General features: G+C 48.4%; 1 protein-coding gene across 1 annotated transcript in view; it reads right to left on the bottom strand.

The window, feature by feature from the left end:
- Positions 1–19,298: 19,298 nt before the first annotated feature.
- Positions 19,299–20,610, bottom strand: part of SDE2 (SDE2 telomere maintenance homolog) — a 12,403-nt gene continuing 11,091 nt past the window's right edge. Inside the window, exon 7 of the mRNA XM_006914273.3 lies at positions 19,299–19,760. Within this exon, the coding sequence (XP_006914335.1) occupies positions 19,539–19,760 (222 nt within the window). The 3' untranslated portion in view covers positions 19,299–19,538. The remainder of the gene's footprint in view (positions 19,761–20,610) is intronic.

The following is a 20,610-nucleotide window of genomic DNA, read 5'->3' as shown; positions in this document are numbered from 1 at the left end:
GAACAGCCCCTGGGCCAAGCTGCGTTACCCAAAAATCCCCCTTAGGTCTGTGGGTTTGTTTATAACAATCTCCACCAGCAGGAAGGGGCAGCCTCAAGCCCTGCCTGAGTGAGCGGGGACAGCTGAGATGCAGATTAGCATCCTCGCCTGGGGGCACTGAGTCTAGTCTAGGACCAGAGAGGCAGGGGCTGCAGTAGGATTTGGGCCGCTGCATCCCTGACAGCTGAGTGACCTGGTGTTAATACTTTAATAACTCTCGGTTACCCCAGCACGTTTCCACCCACAGTACACACTTTAATGCTCACGATGCCAGCAGACAGGGCACACGTAGTCAGAGCATTGTTGCAGAGCAGCAAACAGGTTCAGAAGTGATTTTAAAGCCCTTTGTTCAAGGTCAGGCCACTAGTGGTGGTATGAAAACAGAACCCAAGAAGCCCTGACTCACCCGGGCACTCTGGGCCCAGCCAGGGTTCTTCTGCCCCCAGCACCCTGCCCACCCGTACCCAGGCACGCTCCCGGGGCTCTGCTTTCTCCTCTCCACCCTCCTCTTCTCTAAGGCCTTGGCTTTGGCAGTGGATCAGCCTGACACCCTGGATGGGGACCTCGGTGCACAGTCCTTGTCCCTCCTCACTGCCCTGTAGAGCCTGGTCCTCGTTTGTAACAATCTCCAGCAGCCAAAGGGGCAGTTCTGGTGCCCTGAGCTAACAGGGGCAGCTGACATGTGGATCAGCGTCCTCGCCCTGGGGCCCTTGGGTTTAGCTCTGGGCACTGAGGGAGTGAGCCCCAGGCCCAGAGAGGGGCCCCGGACAGCCTTCCCAGACAGGCACATCCAGCCTCAGCCCCGCCTCCCCCCAAGGACCAGGGTGCAGCAGGGAGGGAGGGCCTCACCTCGGAAGTTCTGGCTGAACCTCTTCCCTCGGGATCGGGTCCCATGGCTGCGCTGCAGCAGGGCCACGTACTGGGCCCTCACGTGGGCAGGGGTGACCAGACTCTCCACGTCGCCCTGGTCCAGGATGGGCACCTCGCTAAGGTGCAGCTGCTGCAGCAGGCTGCCCAGGATCTGCTCCTCGGTCATGGCTGCCCCGGGGCCGGTCAGGGGCAGGGCCCAGAGCGCCCAGCAGAGCCACAGGGACCTCATGATGCTTCTCAGGAGGAGGAGCAGGGTGGATGTGTCCCTGGGAGGCTCTAGGAGGGTCCCCCTGGGTATGCTAGGAGCCAGGCTGGGCAGGCTTTATAGCCAGCCCTGGGCTGGGCCTGGATGGTGGGAGGGAGGGAGGAAGGGAGGTCACACCCCTCACCCTCCCGGGAGCTCAGCAGCCAGACAGGTCCATGAGCCCGAGCAGGGGGCTGTCTAGAGAGGGCACAAAGGCTGTCTGGATGCTGCTGTCTGGTAGCTCTATAATAATTACAGTGCCTGTTGAAGTTCCCTGGCCCTACCCGGGTCCTAGTCTATGCAAAAGCGAGTCTGTTCTGTGAAAAGGAGTCCCACAAGCCAGCCATTTAAGTGTCTTTCCTGGAGGCCAGTCTGGGTCTAGGTTAGTTCACCGAGAAGGACGCAGGGAAAGGATTCTGCATCCCTGCCTGTTCCGGGCACTTCCACAGAAGCCCCGTGAGTCATCTCCTTCCGTTCTTCAGTCCTTGAAAGTCTCCCTCCTCTGCTCTCCACAGTCCCGCAGGGGACCTTGTCCTCCCTCGTGACAGAAGGAAGCTAGGTGCTGTCCGGACAGGGAATCTGGCAGCTCCAAGGACTTCTGCGGTGTCCTTGTAGTCACACCACCACAGAGGGAGAGACCCCTCAGGCACAGCATCCTTCTGGGGAGTGCGCTGTGCAGTGAGCCTGGCCGCCGGCTCACACCACCGGGTCTCAGACCCAGCCCCGTCATGCCTAGAGAAGGGTGAAGGGTCAGGAACCCGGGAAGAGTCATGTCCTGTCCAAAGCTGCAGGTACTGGGCATATTGGGGTGGGCGGGAGCCCCCAGTGCCTCCTCAAACACTGGCTGGGATCGAATATGGGGTCTGCTGCTTGCTGCTGGCTGTTTGACCTGCCGGCAAGTTCCTTAACTACTCAGTGCCTCAGTTTACTCATCTGAAGGAAGAGGCGATAATATCGAGTCTACTCCATAGGGCTGGTATGAAGATTAAATGAATTAACACGGGTAAGATGTTTAGCCCAGTGCCCGGTGCATAGTAAGCCCATGTAAAGTTTCGCCGCCGTCATTATCTGCCCGTGCGGGTTTTCTAAACACGGCGACAACCAGAGGAACAATCGTTTCTCGAGGGCTCTCTCTGTGCCAGACTCTGCGCTAAACTCTGGACGTGTATTCACGGCAGCCCTGGGAGGCAGGTGTCAGCACCTGCCCCAGATCTCCTGCATGCAAAGTCAGAACACCACATGGTTAAAGACCGTCAGCAAGCAGGGGGGTCAACACAGGCACCTGTCCCCAGAGGCCCCTCCTGGCCCAGGGGACTTGAGGATGTGCAGGAGGAAACCCTTCCCCAAACTCGAAAGGCTCACTTCCCGTGGACTGAGGGTGAGGACAGTGAGGATGATGGCTGCAGGTGAGGGCCAAGGGGCTCAGTGGGCAAGGCGCGCCTCCTCTTCCACTTCCAGCAGAGGGGGACACTGCCTCCTCTGTGGGTACACCCTTGTGCCATCCCCCTGCCGCTGTGCTACTCACATGTCCCAGGCAGGGGAAGAGAGAACCTTCTGGTACTCACAGGGAGAACTCCCCTTGGAAATTGCCGCCACAGGCGTAAGCGTGAAGGGTTTTTTAGTAGTAAGGTGGGGGAGGGGGGCTTAGGATAATAGCCTTCGCTGGCTGATCGTGCATCTGGGCCGCACACCGGCCCCGAGTGTTTTAAGTACAGTAACTCTATCCTCACAACAATGTGCCACTCATGTTCCCGTTTCAGAGGTGAAAAGACAGGTATAAGCCTGTTATCTGACTTGGCCAAGGTCACACAGGTAGGAAGTGCTAGGGCTAGGGTTGTTCAAAGGGAAGGAAACGGAGTCTGTCAAATAGGGACGCCAGGCAAAGTAAGAGGAAATACAGACATCCTGACAGCTGAACCCAGGAGGGTCTCCGGGGCTGACGGACTGCGGCCTCCACTGCTTCCCTGCTCCCCTTCCGCCTCCCCCCTCTATTTCCACAGAATCTGTGTAATTCGCGAGGAGGAATTCAAATCCCATCTTGGGGCTCACGTCTCACAGAGTTTGAACACCCCTGAAATATAAGGCGCCACCTCTCCGTCAGGCCCCAACAGGCCCTCCTGCTCTATGTGACACGTGTGGCCTTCTTCAAAAGCCTTGCTGATGCTTTTCTTTGCAAGTGGTGATTAGCAGGGAAAAGACTTATTTGATGCAAACATTTGGGCTTCAAGTTGGGCCAAAAGGTGCAGAAGTGTCACATTTACAGGCGGCGCAGGACCCATGGCCCTTAGTCCCCGAGAGCTGTCCTGGGCTGGTGTTCCATAAATATGCAAAGTCCACCACCCTGGCCACTGGGTGACAGGAAGCCCTGTGGCTTATCACTGGCCAGGGTGGTGCCACGGATATAACACCCAGACTGCCTTTGCATGCCATGATCCCCTCACCAGGCCCCCAACATCTAGACCCCTGGGAGCGCTCCGGGGCTGGCAACTCACAATGGGGACATTTGGGTCCACGTGGTGGTTTCAACAGGGCCCCGCTGGCACCGAGCTGAGGGAGGCCAGGCCCCTGGTACTGCTGCTCCCTGACAGTGTGCGCCCACACAAGGCTCTCTCCCACCAGGGAGACGCCTCAGGACTGAGGACCCAGGGGAGTCCCAGCGGGTCAGACCCCTTCTGCACCTCGGGTAACAAGTTAAATCGAAACATTTTCCAGAAAGATCCTCTTCCGCTGGATTCTCTGCCACCCCACAGAGGTCTCACTGGTGCTCTCCGGCTGGCCTCTCAGCACAGAGTCCCCTCTGGGGTCCCTGACTGAGGACCGGTCCTGCCTGCTGGGAATAGCTTGAGCTCCAAGTGGCCACTGATGGCCTGGGCAGATGGCCCACGGCTTCCTCTCAGTTGTGGGCACCTCCCTTAAGGAGGGAGAGCCGGGGAGCATTTCACGCCCCTGGAGGGTTGATCTGGCAAGGTGCCCCGTCCTCCACCTTCCCCCTGTTACAATCAGAGGGAAATGATTCCGCGAACACTGTGGTTTTGTCCAGTGTCCTTTCGTTGCGCATTCTGTGTGGGTCGGCACGCTCTCCTCACGTCTGCACGGGTTTTCTCTGGGGACTCTGGGTTCCTCCCACGTCCCAAAGATGTGCAGTTAAGTCCATCGGTGTGTCTAAATTGTCCTGGGCTGAGTGAGTATCTGTGAGTGGCCTTGTGAATGACAGGCGTCCTGTCCAGGTGGGTCCTCCTGGCGCCCTGAGCTGCCGGGAGAGGCTCCGGCCACAGGGACCCCGCACTGCAGTCAGCGGGTTGGAAAATAGTGTGACCTTACTTGTTTTCATTCCTTTTTCTTCGATGTATGTATAGCTCGCATTTACGTCAATGTTTGATGTTAGAAGTGTTTGGGGTCTTTATTTGGAAGTTTGGGGATGTTTTTGTGACCAGAAATATGCGGCAGGTGCTTTAGTTCCAACCAGTCGGCCTTTGGCAAAACTGGTTTCCTCGTTCGCCGTTTTGTATAAAGCCACAGTTTCTGAGAGCCCATGGTCGACGTTAAGGGAGGGCTTACCGTACGAATGATGCTGATTCTTTGTAGAATCAGAAGTGAAACGGACTATCCAGGCCATTGTCCTCTCCCAGTTTTTAAAGCTGAGAAAACCGAGGCTCAAAGAGGTGACAACGTCCGTGAGCTCACACAGTAAAGTCAAGGCTTCGGATTCCCAGCCCAAAGTCCCTTCCACACCTTCAGGCTGTTTGCAGGGCACAGTCCTGGAGGACCCCTGAAGCCAGCGGGACGCAGCCGTCCCCCGCAGGCGGGCTGGGGACCCAGTCACTCCAGGGCTGGGGCTGGGCTGAGCGGGACAGGCATGAGAAGCAGACAGACGGAGGACAAATTTCCAGACTCCTGTGGCTTTCTGGACACAGGCTCCTGGTCCTGAATGTGGATTCCAGGCAGACTGAGGTTTTGTTGGGGAAATAAAATAATTGAGCAATTAGCTAGTGGCAAAAGAAGACCAGAAATGTGGATTGGGAGACTTTTTACAAGGGACTCAGTCCTCAGGAGGAGAGCAGCTGTCCTTTGTCATGCAGAGAGGGGACCAGGCCTTCCCTCTGGGTGGAGGGTCTGGTCTCTGGTTTGTGGGGTCAGGATGGGCTTGAAAAGCAGAAAAACCGTAAAACAGCCTCCTCTGACAATGGGGGAGGGGAGACGGCTTACAAAGCTGTCTGAATCAGATTGCTCTCCCCCAAGGCTTTGAAAGGCGGAAAAAGCCCATACTGTTTAGGGACCTGTGTTGTTCGGGATTTTTTTAATTGTGTTAAGATTTTTTTTTTTTTTTCAGAGAGAATATGCCACAAATGCTCTAAGTGTAATTGTGTGAACACTGTACGAGAATTCAGACGCTTCACACTCCCATGCGAGAATTCAGACGCTTCACACTCCCATGTGTGTCCTGTAGGCCTGAGGACACTTAGGACAGGTCTTCTGCAACCCAGACAGCTGTGAGATCACCCAGCCCTTCAGCTGCTCTGTCCCCTCTGCACAGGGTTCCATGGTTTCTGCAGGGGCGCCCCCTGACCTGGTGCTGTTCCCCACAGAGCCGCGATGCCAGCTGCTCCTGAGCTTTGGGGTGGCCCATTATTCCTCGCTCCACCCAGGTCGTTCCTATTCTACAACCCTTGTTCCGGCACCTCCCGCCTCCCACCAAGTCTGGTTTCGTTCCGCGGGGGAGTCCCTGGGGACGGTGACTTCTGCCCGGAGTCACCTGAGGAACCTGGTAACCACAGATTCCTGGACCCAGGCCTCCTGAGGGGGCTCGGCTGGGGGCACAAGCAGGCATCTGGGTGTTAATGTTCCTCTCCACTTTAGGTTTGAGAAGCGGGGCGAGGCTGGGGGAGCGTGATGGCAGGCCTGTGAGGAAAAACCGTCTCATCGCATGGTCCGCAGTCCAGCCGGTCCAGATGATCCCTCAGCTTTCTGATTGGCTGTGAGGAGAGGCAAGAAGACGGTCGGGAAAAAAAAATAGAAAAGACTTTTTTCCTGAAATCCTTCTCAGAGTTTCCCTGAAAATTCGAGAGTAAGAATAGGTGAAAAGAGGTTTTTTTTTTTCTCTTTCTAAGTACTCCGAATATGAGCATATTAGATGCAAATTAAGTTTACCATTTAACACTCTTAAGTGAACATTATGTAGGTCAAAATTTTCCTCTAAGTTTCTGTTTCTTCACCATCCTCTCCTGAAAAAAAAAACACAAAAAACAACAACACAACCTTTTATGTCTTTTCCTACAGCTTTGTTAATTCTGAATATTTTCACTTCCAAGAAAATATAGGAGGCAGGAGACTAGGGTGCTGATTCTGAACTGTGCCTCTCTGCCTGGGCGGCCCCTAATCTGTAGCTTCCGGGGCCAGCCGGGGCTCAAGCTGGAGGCTCTCCTCAGGCCCAGCTGGCCTTCCCGTCCCCATGTCCTGTTCCATCACAGCCCCCCTTCACTCAGCGGTCTGGCCCCTCACAGAAGAGTCCCTGGTCGGTCATGTATTTGTTCACTCTTCTTCCTTAACCGAAATGCCCTTCATCTCTTCTTTGCCTTTGCAATGTTCTCACTGGCAGGTCTCCGATAAATCTCACTTCCTTCGTGAAAACCCCTCTCTGATGTTCTGCCCACGCCATCTCTCCCTGCGCAGTTTATCACTGCGTGCTCTGGATGCCCTTGGTTGCTCATGAAAACAGCTGACTGACGTTCCTTCCGACATTCTGGAGAGAGATGCTCACGTGAGGTCTTCCGATGGAGCACAGTAGTGGCAAGGAACAGACACCCTCTCATTTGATTCTGTCATCACGCCCAGCACGGTGCCCTGCAAATCACGTGTTCGCACAGTGTTCGCTGAGAGAGAGGTAGGGATGAGCCCCTTTTTGGTAAAATTTTGGAAATTTGGACCAAGAGACCTGAGTTCTTAGTCCAAAGTAAAGCCGGTATTCATTCAGGAAACTAGTAACCACCACATACAACTTTCATGTTGAAAAATGTAGACACTTGGCAGATGGACAGACAGTGACAAGTGTCTCTCCTACGCTGCCACCTAACCCCTGGTCATCTTCCCCAGTGTAACGCTGAATCTTGTATGCGCTTCTAGGATGGCCTGAACCTGCACAAGCCCAGGCACGTGACAACGTCAGTATCTGATAACATGTTCTGTTTTCACCTGTCAACATACCCTTGACCGCCTCTCTGCCCTTGGAGACACGGCCAAAGATGGTCAGGGACAGAGCAGGGGACCCAATGCTCCTGACCTCATGTGATTCCCGTGGCCTTACTTTAGGCTCACCCTGTTCTAGATGGAAAATCCTTAAAGGTTTGATCAGATCATGTTTTCTAGGCTGTAGGTTCATCAGTGTGGAGCCAGAGGTCCGACCCGTCCCCAGGGAGAGCCCCAGCGGAGCCAGTGGTGTTGACAATGAAGGTCATTGCCGGATCCTCTAATCTCCGGAGCAAGGCTGATAAAGCGGGGAAGGATTTGCACATTCTGAGAGGTAATTGGAAAGGCGGGCCGAGCAAATAAAATACATAATAATGAGCATGGAGAAATCTCTAGGATTAACTCGGTCCTGCTGGGACGATCCTTTTCGCAGACACTTAAGCATTTTATCAATAGCTCCGTGCTGCAGTTATCACGGAAAGGAAACGAGCTTTTGCCATCCACTCCGGTGAGAAGCTGCCGGCACGTTTTACCTCCTCCCTGCGTGTTCATTAGGGAACGTGACACTCCAGCCACCAAGCAGCCCCTACACCTCCTGCAAACACTTTTTGCTTCCTCTGCCACGCAGCTCTAAGCTGTCCTTTGAGCATCTGGCCTGCCTCTTGGTCTCTAGGCTCTCTGAGAAGTTCCTGGTGGGAGCTGATGAGTTGAGGGGACGGGGGCGGGGCGGGGGGGGCGGAGATCAAAGACGTATCTATGGTACAAAATCAAATCGCAAAGAAGCGTTTATAAGGAAAAGCAACACTGTCTCACTCCATCCTTTCCCACTCTTCAAACATCACTGCTGATGGTTTACCTCCCAAACCATAAACAGTATGCTTACTTAGGTCTCCTCTCAAATTTTTAATAAACACATTGGTAATTTTAGTTCCTTTCGTCACTTTGGAGAATTTAAACAGTATGCTAAAACCTTTGTTTCTTTAGATCGTATTCATTCAGGAAACTAGTAACCAACACATACAAGACTGTGCAAGGGCCACGGTCATGTCCTCTACCAGCCACACTCTAATTTTCACATTGTCAACCTTGGTAACCTTAACATTGTGCTCAGTCCTTGCTTATGAGTTGATTTTAAATGCTGAAAACTAATAAGTAACATTTACGTTACCGCAATTATGTAAATAGTATTTATTACAGAGCCCAAAAGGATGCTATGGTTATATTTATCTTACTATGGTTCCAAAATAAACCTTGGGCCACTCAAAGAAAAGTGTTTCTGGCATCGAAGACAAATGGATATTCTTTTCTTGATACTCCATCCATTGTTCCCAATCTACCTTATTTTAAATTTGCTTCATATTTAGACCATGATTTTCTCGTTCAGCCTTTCATTTTTCTCAGAGTTGCTGATTACTTTTCTCCTTGCTGGCAAAATAATGTGTCTTCACCGTATCTTCAATATTATTCAGCTTTTCCCCATCTGTTTATTGCAGAAGATTCCATTTTTTTTCCTAGAGACACCGTGCCTGCTTCCAGAGGCCTCCATTCTGTTGCTTACACTGGGACGAGGCTCTTCTCAAGGTCTACACGGTCACCACTGGGATTTCCCTCCACTGCCATCTTGGGCCCAATCCACTGTTTTCTAGATCCCTTCCCCTCTTTCTGTTTTCCCCTTCATTTTGCTGGAATACATCTTCGAGCACCTTTCTTAGAAAGGAAGCTTAAATGTCTGAAAGTATCTTTTTGATTTGTTTGGCTGGGTGTAGAATTCTAGTTTCGAAATCATTTTTCGTTAGAAGTGTTAAGGCATTGCTCTATTGACTTCTAGTAAACAGGGCAATTAGGGTTGCTAATGAAAAGTTAGATGCCATTCTAATGATCTACTATTATATTAATGTTTGTTTTCTCTCGAAGATTTTGGATCTTCAGTGCTGCACTGCAAACTCTCGAGCATTCCCCTTTGTGTACCTGTGTATGGATATGTCCGTATTGGTACTCTAGTGGCAGATTGGTATAATATAATGTATGATAAATATTTATATACAGAGACGATATAGTTCATATACACTTCTACTGGTGTAATATACATGTGTAGTTCTCTACGGTAGATACAGGGTAGAAGGTGTGCATATTTTACAGTTTTATCAGATTCTGCCAAATTGCCCTCCAAGAACTGTCTACCAATTTGCAGACCCCACCCAAATCTGTCTCAGAGAACTTATTTTCTCGCATCCTCACCCTCCCTTCATCAAGCGCCTCCATGTTGCTAATCTGATGTGAGGTCGGACTGAAAGGAAATCTTACTGCCTTCGTTTTCCATCCTCCTGATTATCAGTGGGACTGAAGGCTTTTCCGATGTTTATGGGCCATTTTGATTTCCTCTGCTGGTTTTTCTATTGCGTGCTTGGTTTCCTCATGGATTTGCAGCAACTTTTTATATATTCTGGATGTAATCTCTTGATTGCATCCATGGTAAATATATTCTCCCAGCTCAGGGCACCTGAAGAAATAAGAGACGGCCTAAAAGAAATAAGGTGCTAAGTCAGGAAGCGTATGACTGAGACCCAAGTAAGTCAGGAAGCGTATGGCTGAGACCCAAGTCAGGGATGCCGGCTCTTCCCACCCTCTCTTCTGGGTGGCCCCAGGGCCTGCTTCCAGGCAATGTCATGTACTGGTCAATCCCAGAGGATGCTGGTAATGTTCTGATTCTCAAACTGGATGCTGGTTATACAGCTCATCTGTAAAAATTTCACATTCTACATTACAATTTATTCACTGTTCTATATGTATGTTATAGTCCATAATACATTTATTCTAAGATACCAGTAATGAAAAGGCAAGATGAGAGTAGGAGGAGATAGTTGCAATACATAAAAATTATGCGAATGCGTCACTTAGATCGTTGCCTGCACTCTAAATTAAGTAAGGGTTTTTCTTTTTAGGATCTTTTCATCTTTCTCTAACGATATATTTTTATGTGTTTCTATAGATATGTGTAATTTGAAAATAAATTACTTTTTGGATTTGCCAAATAGATTTCCCCCCCATTACATACTTTTAAATATAGATGAGTAGAATTTTGCTATTTTTCTGGAAATTTTTCAAACTATTTATGTTACCCTTAGCTTCCTTTTTCCTATGGTTCAAAGACGTGATATATTTCTTTTTTAAACTCTTTATTTTACCCAATATCCTCAGTTCTTCTGTCTCCCTACGTCTTTGCAAAGTTGCCGGGAAGGAAAAGATGGGCGCTGTCAGCATCCCCTCCGAAGATTTGATGTCAGGAGAAACAGACCTTCAGTCCAGCTAAATGATCAGGAAGAGTATGGATAAACCGCGAATTCTATATCTAGTTCGGGCCCTTCTAAGGCCATATTTTTATAAATGAGCATTTAGAACAAGCGAGCGAGTGACAATAAGTCGCGCCAGGCCACACCCCCCATTCAGCCAGGCACTCGGCGTGGTCGCGACCCAGATGGCCACTGTCTTGTGAAGCTCTCCATCCAGTGAGAGGAGACAGACGATAAACAAGACACCAAAGAAGAGATAACAGAAGAAGTAAACAGGGCAATGAAAGAGAGAGGGACTGGGGTGGCCGCAGGAGGAGCCCGCGTCCGGGATGAGAATGGACCGGCGGGAAAGGGAGTGGAGGAGACGGTCCCAGGCAGAGGGGGCAGCGGGGATGAGAAAGAGCTTGCTGGGTTCCGGATCGGGAAGCCGTCCGGGTGGCTGGAGCACAGCGGAGAAGGGGCAGAGGCTGGAGGAAGGGGCCCCAGGCCACGGCACGGCTCTAATTCAGGGAGCCATGGGAAGCCACTGAGGAGTGTTCAGCAAAGAAGGGACATGATCTCATTTGCATTTTAAAAGATAATTCTAGTGGATAATCAAAATGTGGTATATACATCCAATGAACTATTATTCAGCCTTAAAATCGGTGGACATTCTAATACAGGTACAACATGGCTGCACCTTAAAGACATTAATTATGCTGAAGCTGAATGAGCCGGTCACAAAAGGACAAATACCGTGTGATTCCACTTACACGAGGTGCCTAGAGCAGTCACGTTCAGAGACCGGAAGTAGAATGGTGGTTGCAGGGAGCGGGGGGTGGAGTTAGTGATTATGGACACAGAGTTTCAGTTTGGGGAGATGCAAAGGTTCTGGAGATGGTGACAGTGACGGTTGCACAACAGTGTGAATGTACTTAACTCCGTCGAACTATACACTTAAAAATGGTTAAAACAGTAAATTTTATTTTACGTATATTTTACCACGATAAGGAAATTTTCAAAAGGTAATTCTGCCCGCTGCGTGGAGGACGCACAGCTGTGGGTTGGGGCTCAAGAGGGGAGGCAGAGTGGCCCTCGGGGGCCACAGCACCTGGCAGCCTGCCAGAGGCGTTGGGGCAGTGGTCGTGGGGGCGGGGGGAAGTGGGCAGATTTGCCATCCAGGTCACTACGTTTGTGACGTAATGACAAATGACAATAACAATTTGGAAGGACTAGAAGTTGTGCTAGCATGGTATTTAATATGTTTTAATTTCCAGATTGTCTTTAATAATATATATGATATGTAAAATTTTTTTCAGCAAGATTTTAAAACCCACAGGTAACGCCACTGCGAGTGTCCAAGCCCAGCCCGTATCCAGCTGCAGGACACCAGGCATCAGACCCCATCCACATGGCCCCCGTTGCAGGGGCGTCTGGTTCAGCAAGCTCCCCATGGTCCTGACTCCTGGCCTCTTGTCTGACAGCACGGGGTGACAAGTCCAGTCTCAGAGCACTAGCAAGCACTAGGCAGCGTGACTGGTGCTTCAGGGAAAATAGTGTTGAAGCCTGGAGAACACCTTATGAGACAGGGACAAATTATGATCCCTATTTTACAAATAAGGGACATGAACTTACAGAGGTCAAATATGCTGTGAGTCTCTGCTCTCTACAGCTAGCAGAATGGGCCCCACCATCAGCCAAATGCTACTCTGTCCCAAGGTGGGCACAGGTGGAATCGGAGGGCAGGGTGGGAGGGCACGATACCACCTCACAGCAAGGGAGCAGGACCTCTCGGTCCCCAAGGGGTGGGAGGAGGCTCAGGGAAGGGGTTTCATCCAGAAACCCTCTGGGCTCAGCAGAGGCCAAGGGCAATGCGGAGATCCTGACGGTTGGCGCCTTTCTGTCACCTTCTCCTCTGGACCCATGGCTGGCCTGTCCGGCTCAGAGCTCAGGTCGCTGCCAGTGGGGTCTGGAGGGGCTGTGCCAGCCACCTCAGCGGTGAGGTGGGCTTCTACTCCTTTGCTGGGAGGTGGCTCGGTGTTACAATATTTCATTCTTATATCTCGGCATCATTTTTCACCGTTGCCCGCCCCCTCCCCACCTCACTCAGTTCTGCACTATCCATTTTCCAAAAATCATGTTTCCAAAATAGCAATATATTTTGAAGAATTAACGCCTAGAAGCTTTCAAAATTAAGTTTTGTTGATAAATCCTCTTTTTATCAATAGAATCTTACAGAGAACTCCAATATACAGAGGTAGCGAACATCTTTTAGTCAAATTTGGTTCCTAAGTCAAAGGCCTGGTATTTGCTTATGGTGATGGCAATCGATAAGCACACTGAGGCTATTTAGATGGAGACGAACCTGGAGACTGGAGCTACCAAAGGCCTGTGTGACAGTCACAGAGCCACAAGAACACGACACCCCGAACACCCACACCAGAGCGCTGTGCCCAGAGGAGGGGACAGATCTGTCAACTCGCAGGAGCCATGCTGGTAGTTTGCCTTCCCCACACCTCGCTGTGCCCACTCAGGATTTTTAGGCAGTTCTAGGAGCCTCCCTAATGCCACCGAGTGAATGGAATGGAGGAAGGGGCGCTTCGAGGAACCCCACCTGCCTAGACACTCACTTGCGGTAACTTGGGAGACAGACTTTAAATAAAAGCAGCCATTTCTCTCTGATTTTCAGGACAGAAGCTGGGGTTCTGTCTCCCTCACCCCCAGCCTGATTTCCCTCCGTTGTTCCTCTCCTGAAGTCCCCCTTCACTCAATCTGTGAAGCTTTCTCCAGAAATGAAAGAGAAAGACAGCATATTTCCTTGTGCCTCTTTGTTTTCACGATGCCAGCTCTGGGCAGAGGTCTCTTTGGCCCGTCCAGGGCAGTGTGGGGCAGGAGTAATGAGCTGAAGCATCACCGCCTACAGTTCCTACCAAAACATGTGGGGATCAGTCAGAAATGAACGTCAGAGCTGTACAAAACCCCATTTTAGTCCAAAAAAGAAATTTTTTTTATAACACAAAAATTAAAGCAATTATCGAACATTCAGGAAGACTCAAACGCCTCCAGCAGAAACAATAGCAAATGATTAGGAAAGAGTTGTTTATTGAAGAGAGAAGAACTAATTTGATGGGGTGTTCAGCAAGCTCATAAATGATTTATTCACATCTGGTAGAGCGAAAGCAGAGTGAAACCTGAGAATTCGAGCATCAGAAAGGACAGGTCCTGGTCAAATCAAGGCTGGGGGGTGAGGGGGTGGTGTGTGTGTGTGTATGTGTGTGGTGGGCGGGGAGACTGCAGATCACTTGGCTCTAAGTGACTTCCTCCCACCTACCTTACTCCTGAGCAGTCATCTATCCTGCCTGGCTTTGGCTCGCATGTGTTAGTGCCCAGCACCCTCTACCGGCGGCAGGAAGAATCTTCGTTCTTCCCAGAAACTGGTTGCGTTTTTGATGGTTGGCAGGTGTGGGCAACAGAATCCCCTTCTATAGAATTGCCCTCCGTGCCCTCACGTCAGCTGCTCTCAGATTTTATTTTGGTAAATTATTCAGTTCCAGTCATTTTCCTCAACAACTTTCAAAGGCACCCCTTCCTCCACTTCTTCGAAAGCTACAAAGAAAGCGACACAGGTTTAAAGTAGGTCCATGCATTCCAGGGAATCCATTGATGAGCGGTGAATATGTTCAGAATTCTATTTGTTTATTGTTTTATAAAATACATCATATTAGTACAGTAGCACATTTATTCATTCAATAAATATTTGTTGAGCACCTTTTATGCACTAGGCACTAACAAAGCAAACAAAAATCTCTGCCCTGATGGAGTTTATCCTCCACGCAGGGTGAGGGACATTTAAAAAGCAAATAAAATAACAAGTAAAATAAACAGAATGAAAATTGGTCATGTGAATGAAAAAGAATAGGCAGGAAAGAAAGATAGGGATGTGTCTGAGAGGAGAGGTAGCTGTCATTTTAAGTTACAGTGAGAAGTGAGGGAGCCATTTCTGTGGACTGCTGGAGAAAGACCGTTCCAGGCGGAAAGAGCAGTCAGTGCAGAGATCCGGGCCAGGAGTGTCTTGGGTGTGTTCAGTTTGTTCAAGGGACAGCAAGGCGCCATCTTGGCTGGGGCGGGGTGAGACAGAGTGGGTGAGGTCAGGGAGGAGTGTAGGCTGAGAAGGGCTTGCAGGCCCTTGTAGGTAAGTGCTTCTATTCAGGGAGAAATGGGGACCAGTGGAAGGCTCTGAACGGATGAATGACACTATCTTCAGTGCACGTCTCCAGTGTTTTACGGATAGACATGCACAATTAACAAAGTCTGGAAGCTCTAGGTCTCTATAATAGGCTCACTGTTTCTTTCACAACTGGGGGAGGTAACACGTGAGCTGTTCTAAAAATGAGCTGCAACATGACGTGCCTTCCTAGACAAACTCATTCCTTCGCTAAACCATTCCTTTGAGGTGTCCAGCCCCGGGGACTTTCTCAGTATGGAATGCCCATTTTCACTGAGTATTTGTTTGCATTCCTAACTCCTCACCACTTTTTCATTCCAAGATGCTTTAGTCTTAAAGTGCCTGATTATTACCCCATGCAAATTCAAGCCATGCCTTACAGCTCAGTTCATAGAAGTAAACAGATACCACGGGCACTTGGCCAGGATGTCACCCAGCCCAGCACCAGCAAGACCAAGAGTCACGGACTACAGCTCACACTTGTTTGAGCCAACCCGGCATGTGTGTGTCCCCACAGAAAATACAATTCCACGTTGCACGTGGGACACTTGACTGCTCATGAAGGTTTCATTTCACATACACTTCGTGTGACTGTCTCGGCACCCGAGGGAGGCGAGGAGCATGCGAAGAGCCCCAAGTGCCCTCTGCCTGATTCTGCTTCTGGTTTGGATTAAGATGAGCTGTTTACCATGCGCGCGGCCTGGCCTTAGATGTGTTCTAGAGTCACAATGTCCGATACGGCAGCCACAAGTCACACGGGGCTCCTAAGCACCAGACTTCAAAGACTTTGTACAAAAGAAAAACAACACCCCAAACAGTAAACTACCTCTTGATAATTTCCTTATATTAATTACATGTTGAAATGATACTTTGACTATATTGGGTTAAATAAAGGTATTGTTAACATTAATTTCATCTGTTCCTTTGTACTTTTCAATGTGACTACAGGAAACTGTCTAATTACATTTATGGCTCACATTGCATTTCTGTTGGATAATGGTGCTCTCTGGAGTGGCGGTCCCCAATCTTTTTGACATCAGGGACCGGTGCTCCTATAAGAATCTAATGCCTGAGGATCTGAGGTGGAGCTGAGGCGGTGATGCCAGTGCTGGGGAGCAGCTGCAGATGCAGATGAAGCTTTGCTTGCTCACCCGCCACTCACCAGCTGTGTGGCCAGGAGTTGGGGACCCCTGCTCTAGAGTATTCCAATAACTTCCATTTATTGGGCAACTACAAGCTGCCACACGCACTGTGCTAGGTGCCTTACTATCCTATTTAATCCTAACAATCCTAAAAGTAGATATGATTCCCTCTGCTGGTAGGATTAGGGAACTGAGGCTCCAGGTTATGGAGCTTCTCTGAGGAAACACTACTAGAAAGTGGGAAAATCAGGATCTGGACACAGATCGGTGACTGTACAGCCCTTGTCCTAAAGCCCACCACATCACGCGGCCTGCATTCCAGGGACAACTGAACTTGTTTTATGTCACTGCAAATGCTTCGATTTAACCCACCAGCATCCTGTGACTCAGGGCCATGTTTGTGTGGCCTTGAACTCTGGGGGTGATCCTGAATCAGTGACCTATAAATGCCTTGGATGAGCACATTAACTTAGTTATTCTCAGACGGAAACCTCATGGAGACTGAATGCAAAGGTCACGCCGAGGGTCATTTAACATTCGCATCGGTTCTCCATTGTCGGAGGTTAGACTGGCACATCCTGAGTCACAGTTCTCCCCGGAAACAGGCTGATAGGCAGTTGGCTTATAGCAATAGCCTGTGTGACACGGTGCCACCTGGATCCCACAGCATCCTTCACGGGTGATACTCTAGTTCAGACACGCGAGCAGTGCCATGAGGTTCGATAGTACCTTCCTGATTTTGATCGGAACCATTCGTAGATGCTGTTGAGTTACTGCACTTTCTGAGGGGCCCTTTTAATCTTAAAAATCCACTAATGGATGCTGGTTCAAGGTGGTAATCTGCACACATATATTTAACTCCCTTTTGCAAGCTCTCATTGAGGTGACCAAAGCATCAGCAAGCGAAATGGACGCACAGCAGAAGACCATTAACACCCCAACACGTGTACCAGCAAGAGCCGGACCAACTACAGCCACGTGGGAGGATGGCCAGATGGTCAGTCTCCGGCCGCTGTGAACGCCCTTCCTTCCAGCCTTTAATGCTACAAGAAAGAGGCAATTTCAGAATTACGGTCTTTTTACTTTGCCAGTTAAGATCCATTTGCCTGTGGGGAGCAAAGCAAGGCTCGCTCACAGCTCTTGCTAAATGGAGCGGTGCCCAGTTGGAGCTGGCAACTCCGAAGGGGCTACCCACACCAGGCAGGAGGGGGTGCTGCCCAGCCTGCATCATGCCGCCGCAACAGAAATGCTCTGGGCATGGCCACCTGAATCCCTCACAAGTGAAATCGCCTCTCATCTGACAAAGTAAACGTCCACTCGATCTAAAGTTCCCCCTTCCCTCTTCGAGTGTGCTTTTTAAGATTTGTACAGATATCCACATAATTTGGAGAAAACTGCTTTCAAGTACCCCAACTGGAAAAATAATCCTAAGCAACAAAAAATCATACCCTGGCAGCCATGGACATACACCCTTCGGATTCTCTGCTGTGAGGAGCTAAGTAACGGGTGGTGCCTCTGCATCTGCCAGGTTGCCACCCAGGCCGTCCTTTCTGGCCGGTGAGCTCGGTACGGGCACCCAGGCAGGCCTAGTCCAGGGAGACGCTGGACTCCAAGAGATGACTTCGGGTAAGGACTCACCATCGACCTTGCTGAACGCTCTTCGTAACTGCACTGCAGCCTGAGATTCTTCCCACCCATGCCTGTCTTCCCGCTCCTTCCATGGGTGTCAAACCCGCATCTGGACCCTCCCTCCCTTCTCCTGCACCAGGGCCCAATAAATCTCTTATACATCTAATCCCATCCGAGACCTAAATTCATGCACGTGAGGACACACTGAGAAAGAATTAATTGTAAATAAACTTATTTGAGGAATCAGAGGAAATCTGTGCTTATGAAAGAGAAACAAAGGTATTCGTAGTCCTTAAAGCATATGCACACACTGTTCGAGAGAACACATCCATGAAACAGAAGCGAGCATGAAGAGGCACTAATCTGAGTGCGAGAAAGACTGTCCAAGGGAAAACCTAGTTGTTGAATTGACAAACACAAGCGCGGTGTCATGCAGCGGATCGGATATGGCAGAAAATGAGGTCCCACGGGGGATAGCAGAGAATAAAAGCAGTAATCAAATAACAGGAAAATAATGGTCTAAAATAAAAAGGCTAGTCTTTAGACCTCAAGTCTCACCCAATACCAAGAAATATTAAGGAAAAAGCCACACCCAGAAATAACCTGACATTTTTTAATTTGAAGGATAAAGAAAAAATACAGAAGTGTCTGAGAAACACATACAATAAAACAGAAAACTCAAAACAGACATATAGCTTGTCTTCCATAATACAATATGCCAGAAAACAATAGCAAATGTCTATTATTGTGAAAGGAAAAGACTGTAAGCCGAGGATTCAATACTCAGGATTCGATACTGCAAAGGCAACAGAAAATCATTCCCAGCTACGGAAGGGTTAGGACAGTGCACCGCCCATCACGCTCTTCATTAAAGAAAGAAAATGAAAGTACTCTGAAAATACCAGAGAAGATGAAAAATGAAATTAAAAAACTGGATGGACAATGTAGCAGAATGATTCTTGGGCCCAAATAAAAACTTGAGACTTTACAAAAAAGAGAGGGAGGAGTTGACATATAGTAAAAAAAAAACTGGAAAGCAGGAAAAACCAAGAGCGATGTCTCCATAAGTTTGTTTCTACCATCGTGTAACAAGGAGAGTGTCCAAAATATTCCTGAAAGGAGATAATAAAGAAAACACATACACTTCTTTTTTGAAACTTTAGCCTTTTCCCATAGACATCTAAGATCAAACAGAAACTTTGTTCCATCCTCAGAAAGATTAAGCCAAATGTGGAGCGTGTGTACTTCTCTACCATCTGCCCCCACTAGACCACAGCTGGCAAACTGCAGCACAATTTGAGATCACACAAAATGATTTTTCTTTCTCTACGACTTTTAAGGCCTGTGTTCTCTTTGAATAGCCATTTGAGTTTTTCGATAACTACTTACTACCAAGTTTTGCCCACGGCATCTCGGTGGAGAGCTGTTTTCTGCGTGATAACCATCCTTCTACATAAACGGAGTCCCTGCTAACACCGTGAAGGGGGCCGTGGCGGTGGCTTTCTCGCTCTCTCTCTCTCTCTCGACACCATTTGAAAATGCAGATGAAAAAGAAGTGACCACTGCAGCTCCTACAGACTTTTGAAGGATAAGAGGAGACTATTTTAAATAACTTCATGTCCACAAATTTGACAACTTGGGTCAAAGAGATAAATTCCTTGAAAATATAACTTACCTAAATGATACAAGATGAAACCAAAAATCTGAATAAGCTTTATTGTTATTAAATTTGTTGGGAAAAAAAATCTTCCCACAAAAATGTCAGACCAGCTGGTTTCACACATTAATTCTATAAATGTAATGATGAAAAAGAGGCCAGTTAGAATTTAGTTATTAAAAAGTCAGCTTTAATATCAACAGGAATAGTGGCCACGAGCCAACATCACGCAGGTTATCCGTGCCAGACAAGAAAGAAATGAAATCGGCTCTGATGAAATTCACTTCTTCCTCCCTTTCGAAGGCTTGGCAAATAAAGCTGGGTCTATTTGTTCCCTTGCCAGACCCCGGACGGAGAAGAGTCTTGCTGCCCGCTCCTGGAGCGTGCCCCCACACTTCAGCCCCCGGGCCATGAGTTCACACTTAAGCTTCTCCAGACCCAGCGACTCCACGTCTGCAACAGAGCTGAACGCCAGTAAATCTACAGATTCCTGAGCCACATCCTGGAGAGGGGGGGAAACATATTTAAAACAGGCTCCTTTCTCTGAATAAAACTGTCAACCATATTCTATTTCTCAAGGAATTTTCAGCTATTTTGCCTTATCTTGTTAACAAATTAATAATCTAAATGATTTTCCACACACATTCCCGATACACATAAATGTTAATTTTTCATCTATATATTTAGAAACAAGCATTCTGAACAGTAACAAGTTACATGATTCCCAGAGTCTTAACATTACTTTAAATTTTTTTCATGATTTTTCCAGTAAAAATTCCGACAGTAAAATATACTCAGCCTACATCAGACTATGGCCACAGAAAAAAGTAGCACCCATAAAACTTAATTTTAATGAGGTTCTCATGCCTGTGAATCTATTAATTCCATACTCTTAATGATTTCTGTTCTAACTGAATAATCAGCTTGATTGTCAAAGATATATATATATAACTCAACAAATTCAAACATATGTAACTCAACAAATTCAAATGTTATTCACTAGACTTGCAACTGTTCTATCCACAAAGTAACTTTACAGACTGCAAGACAAAATTAAGTACTTCTAATAATGGATGCTCTGTAAAGAGTGAGAATATTCACATCTAGGGTTTTTTTTTTTAATATATTCAAAGAACAATAACTTTCTCTTACAAAAGATATTTTTTTTAAACATTAAAGAGATCTAGGGACAGACTCTGTCTTTGTAGTTGATGTTTGTTTTAAAAAAAGTCATTTTTTTAGATTTGAGTGAACCTTGGCTTCATTATTTGTGGCCAAATTCTAAACCACATGTCTTTAGAGAGTCACAGCTGGTTGTGAACGCAACAGCTACTGCAACAGCAAACGCAAAA

The sequence above is a fragment of the Pteropus alecto genome, unplaced genomic scaffold (genome assembly GCF_000325575.1).
Source record: "Pteropus alecto unplaced genomic scaffold, ASM32557v1 scaffold115, whole genome shotgun sequence".
In the NCBI taxonomy this organism is placed as follows: domain Eukaryota; kingdom Metazoa; phylum Chordata; class Mammalia; order Chiroptera; family Pteropodidae; genus Pteropus; species Pteropus alecto.
The sequence above is the reverse complement of the archived record's forward strand: the minus strand, read 5'-3'. Positions and strand labels throughout refer to the sequence as shown.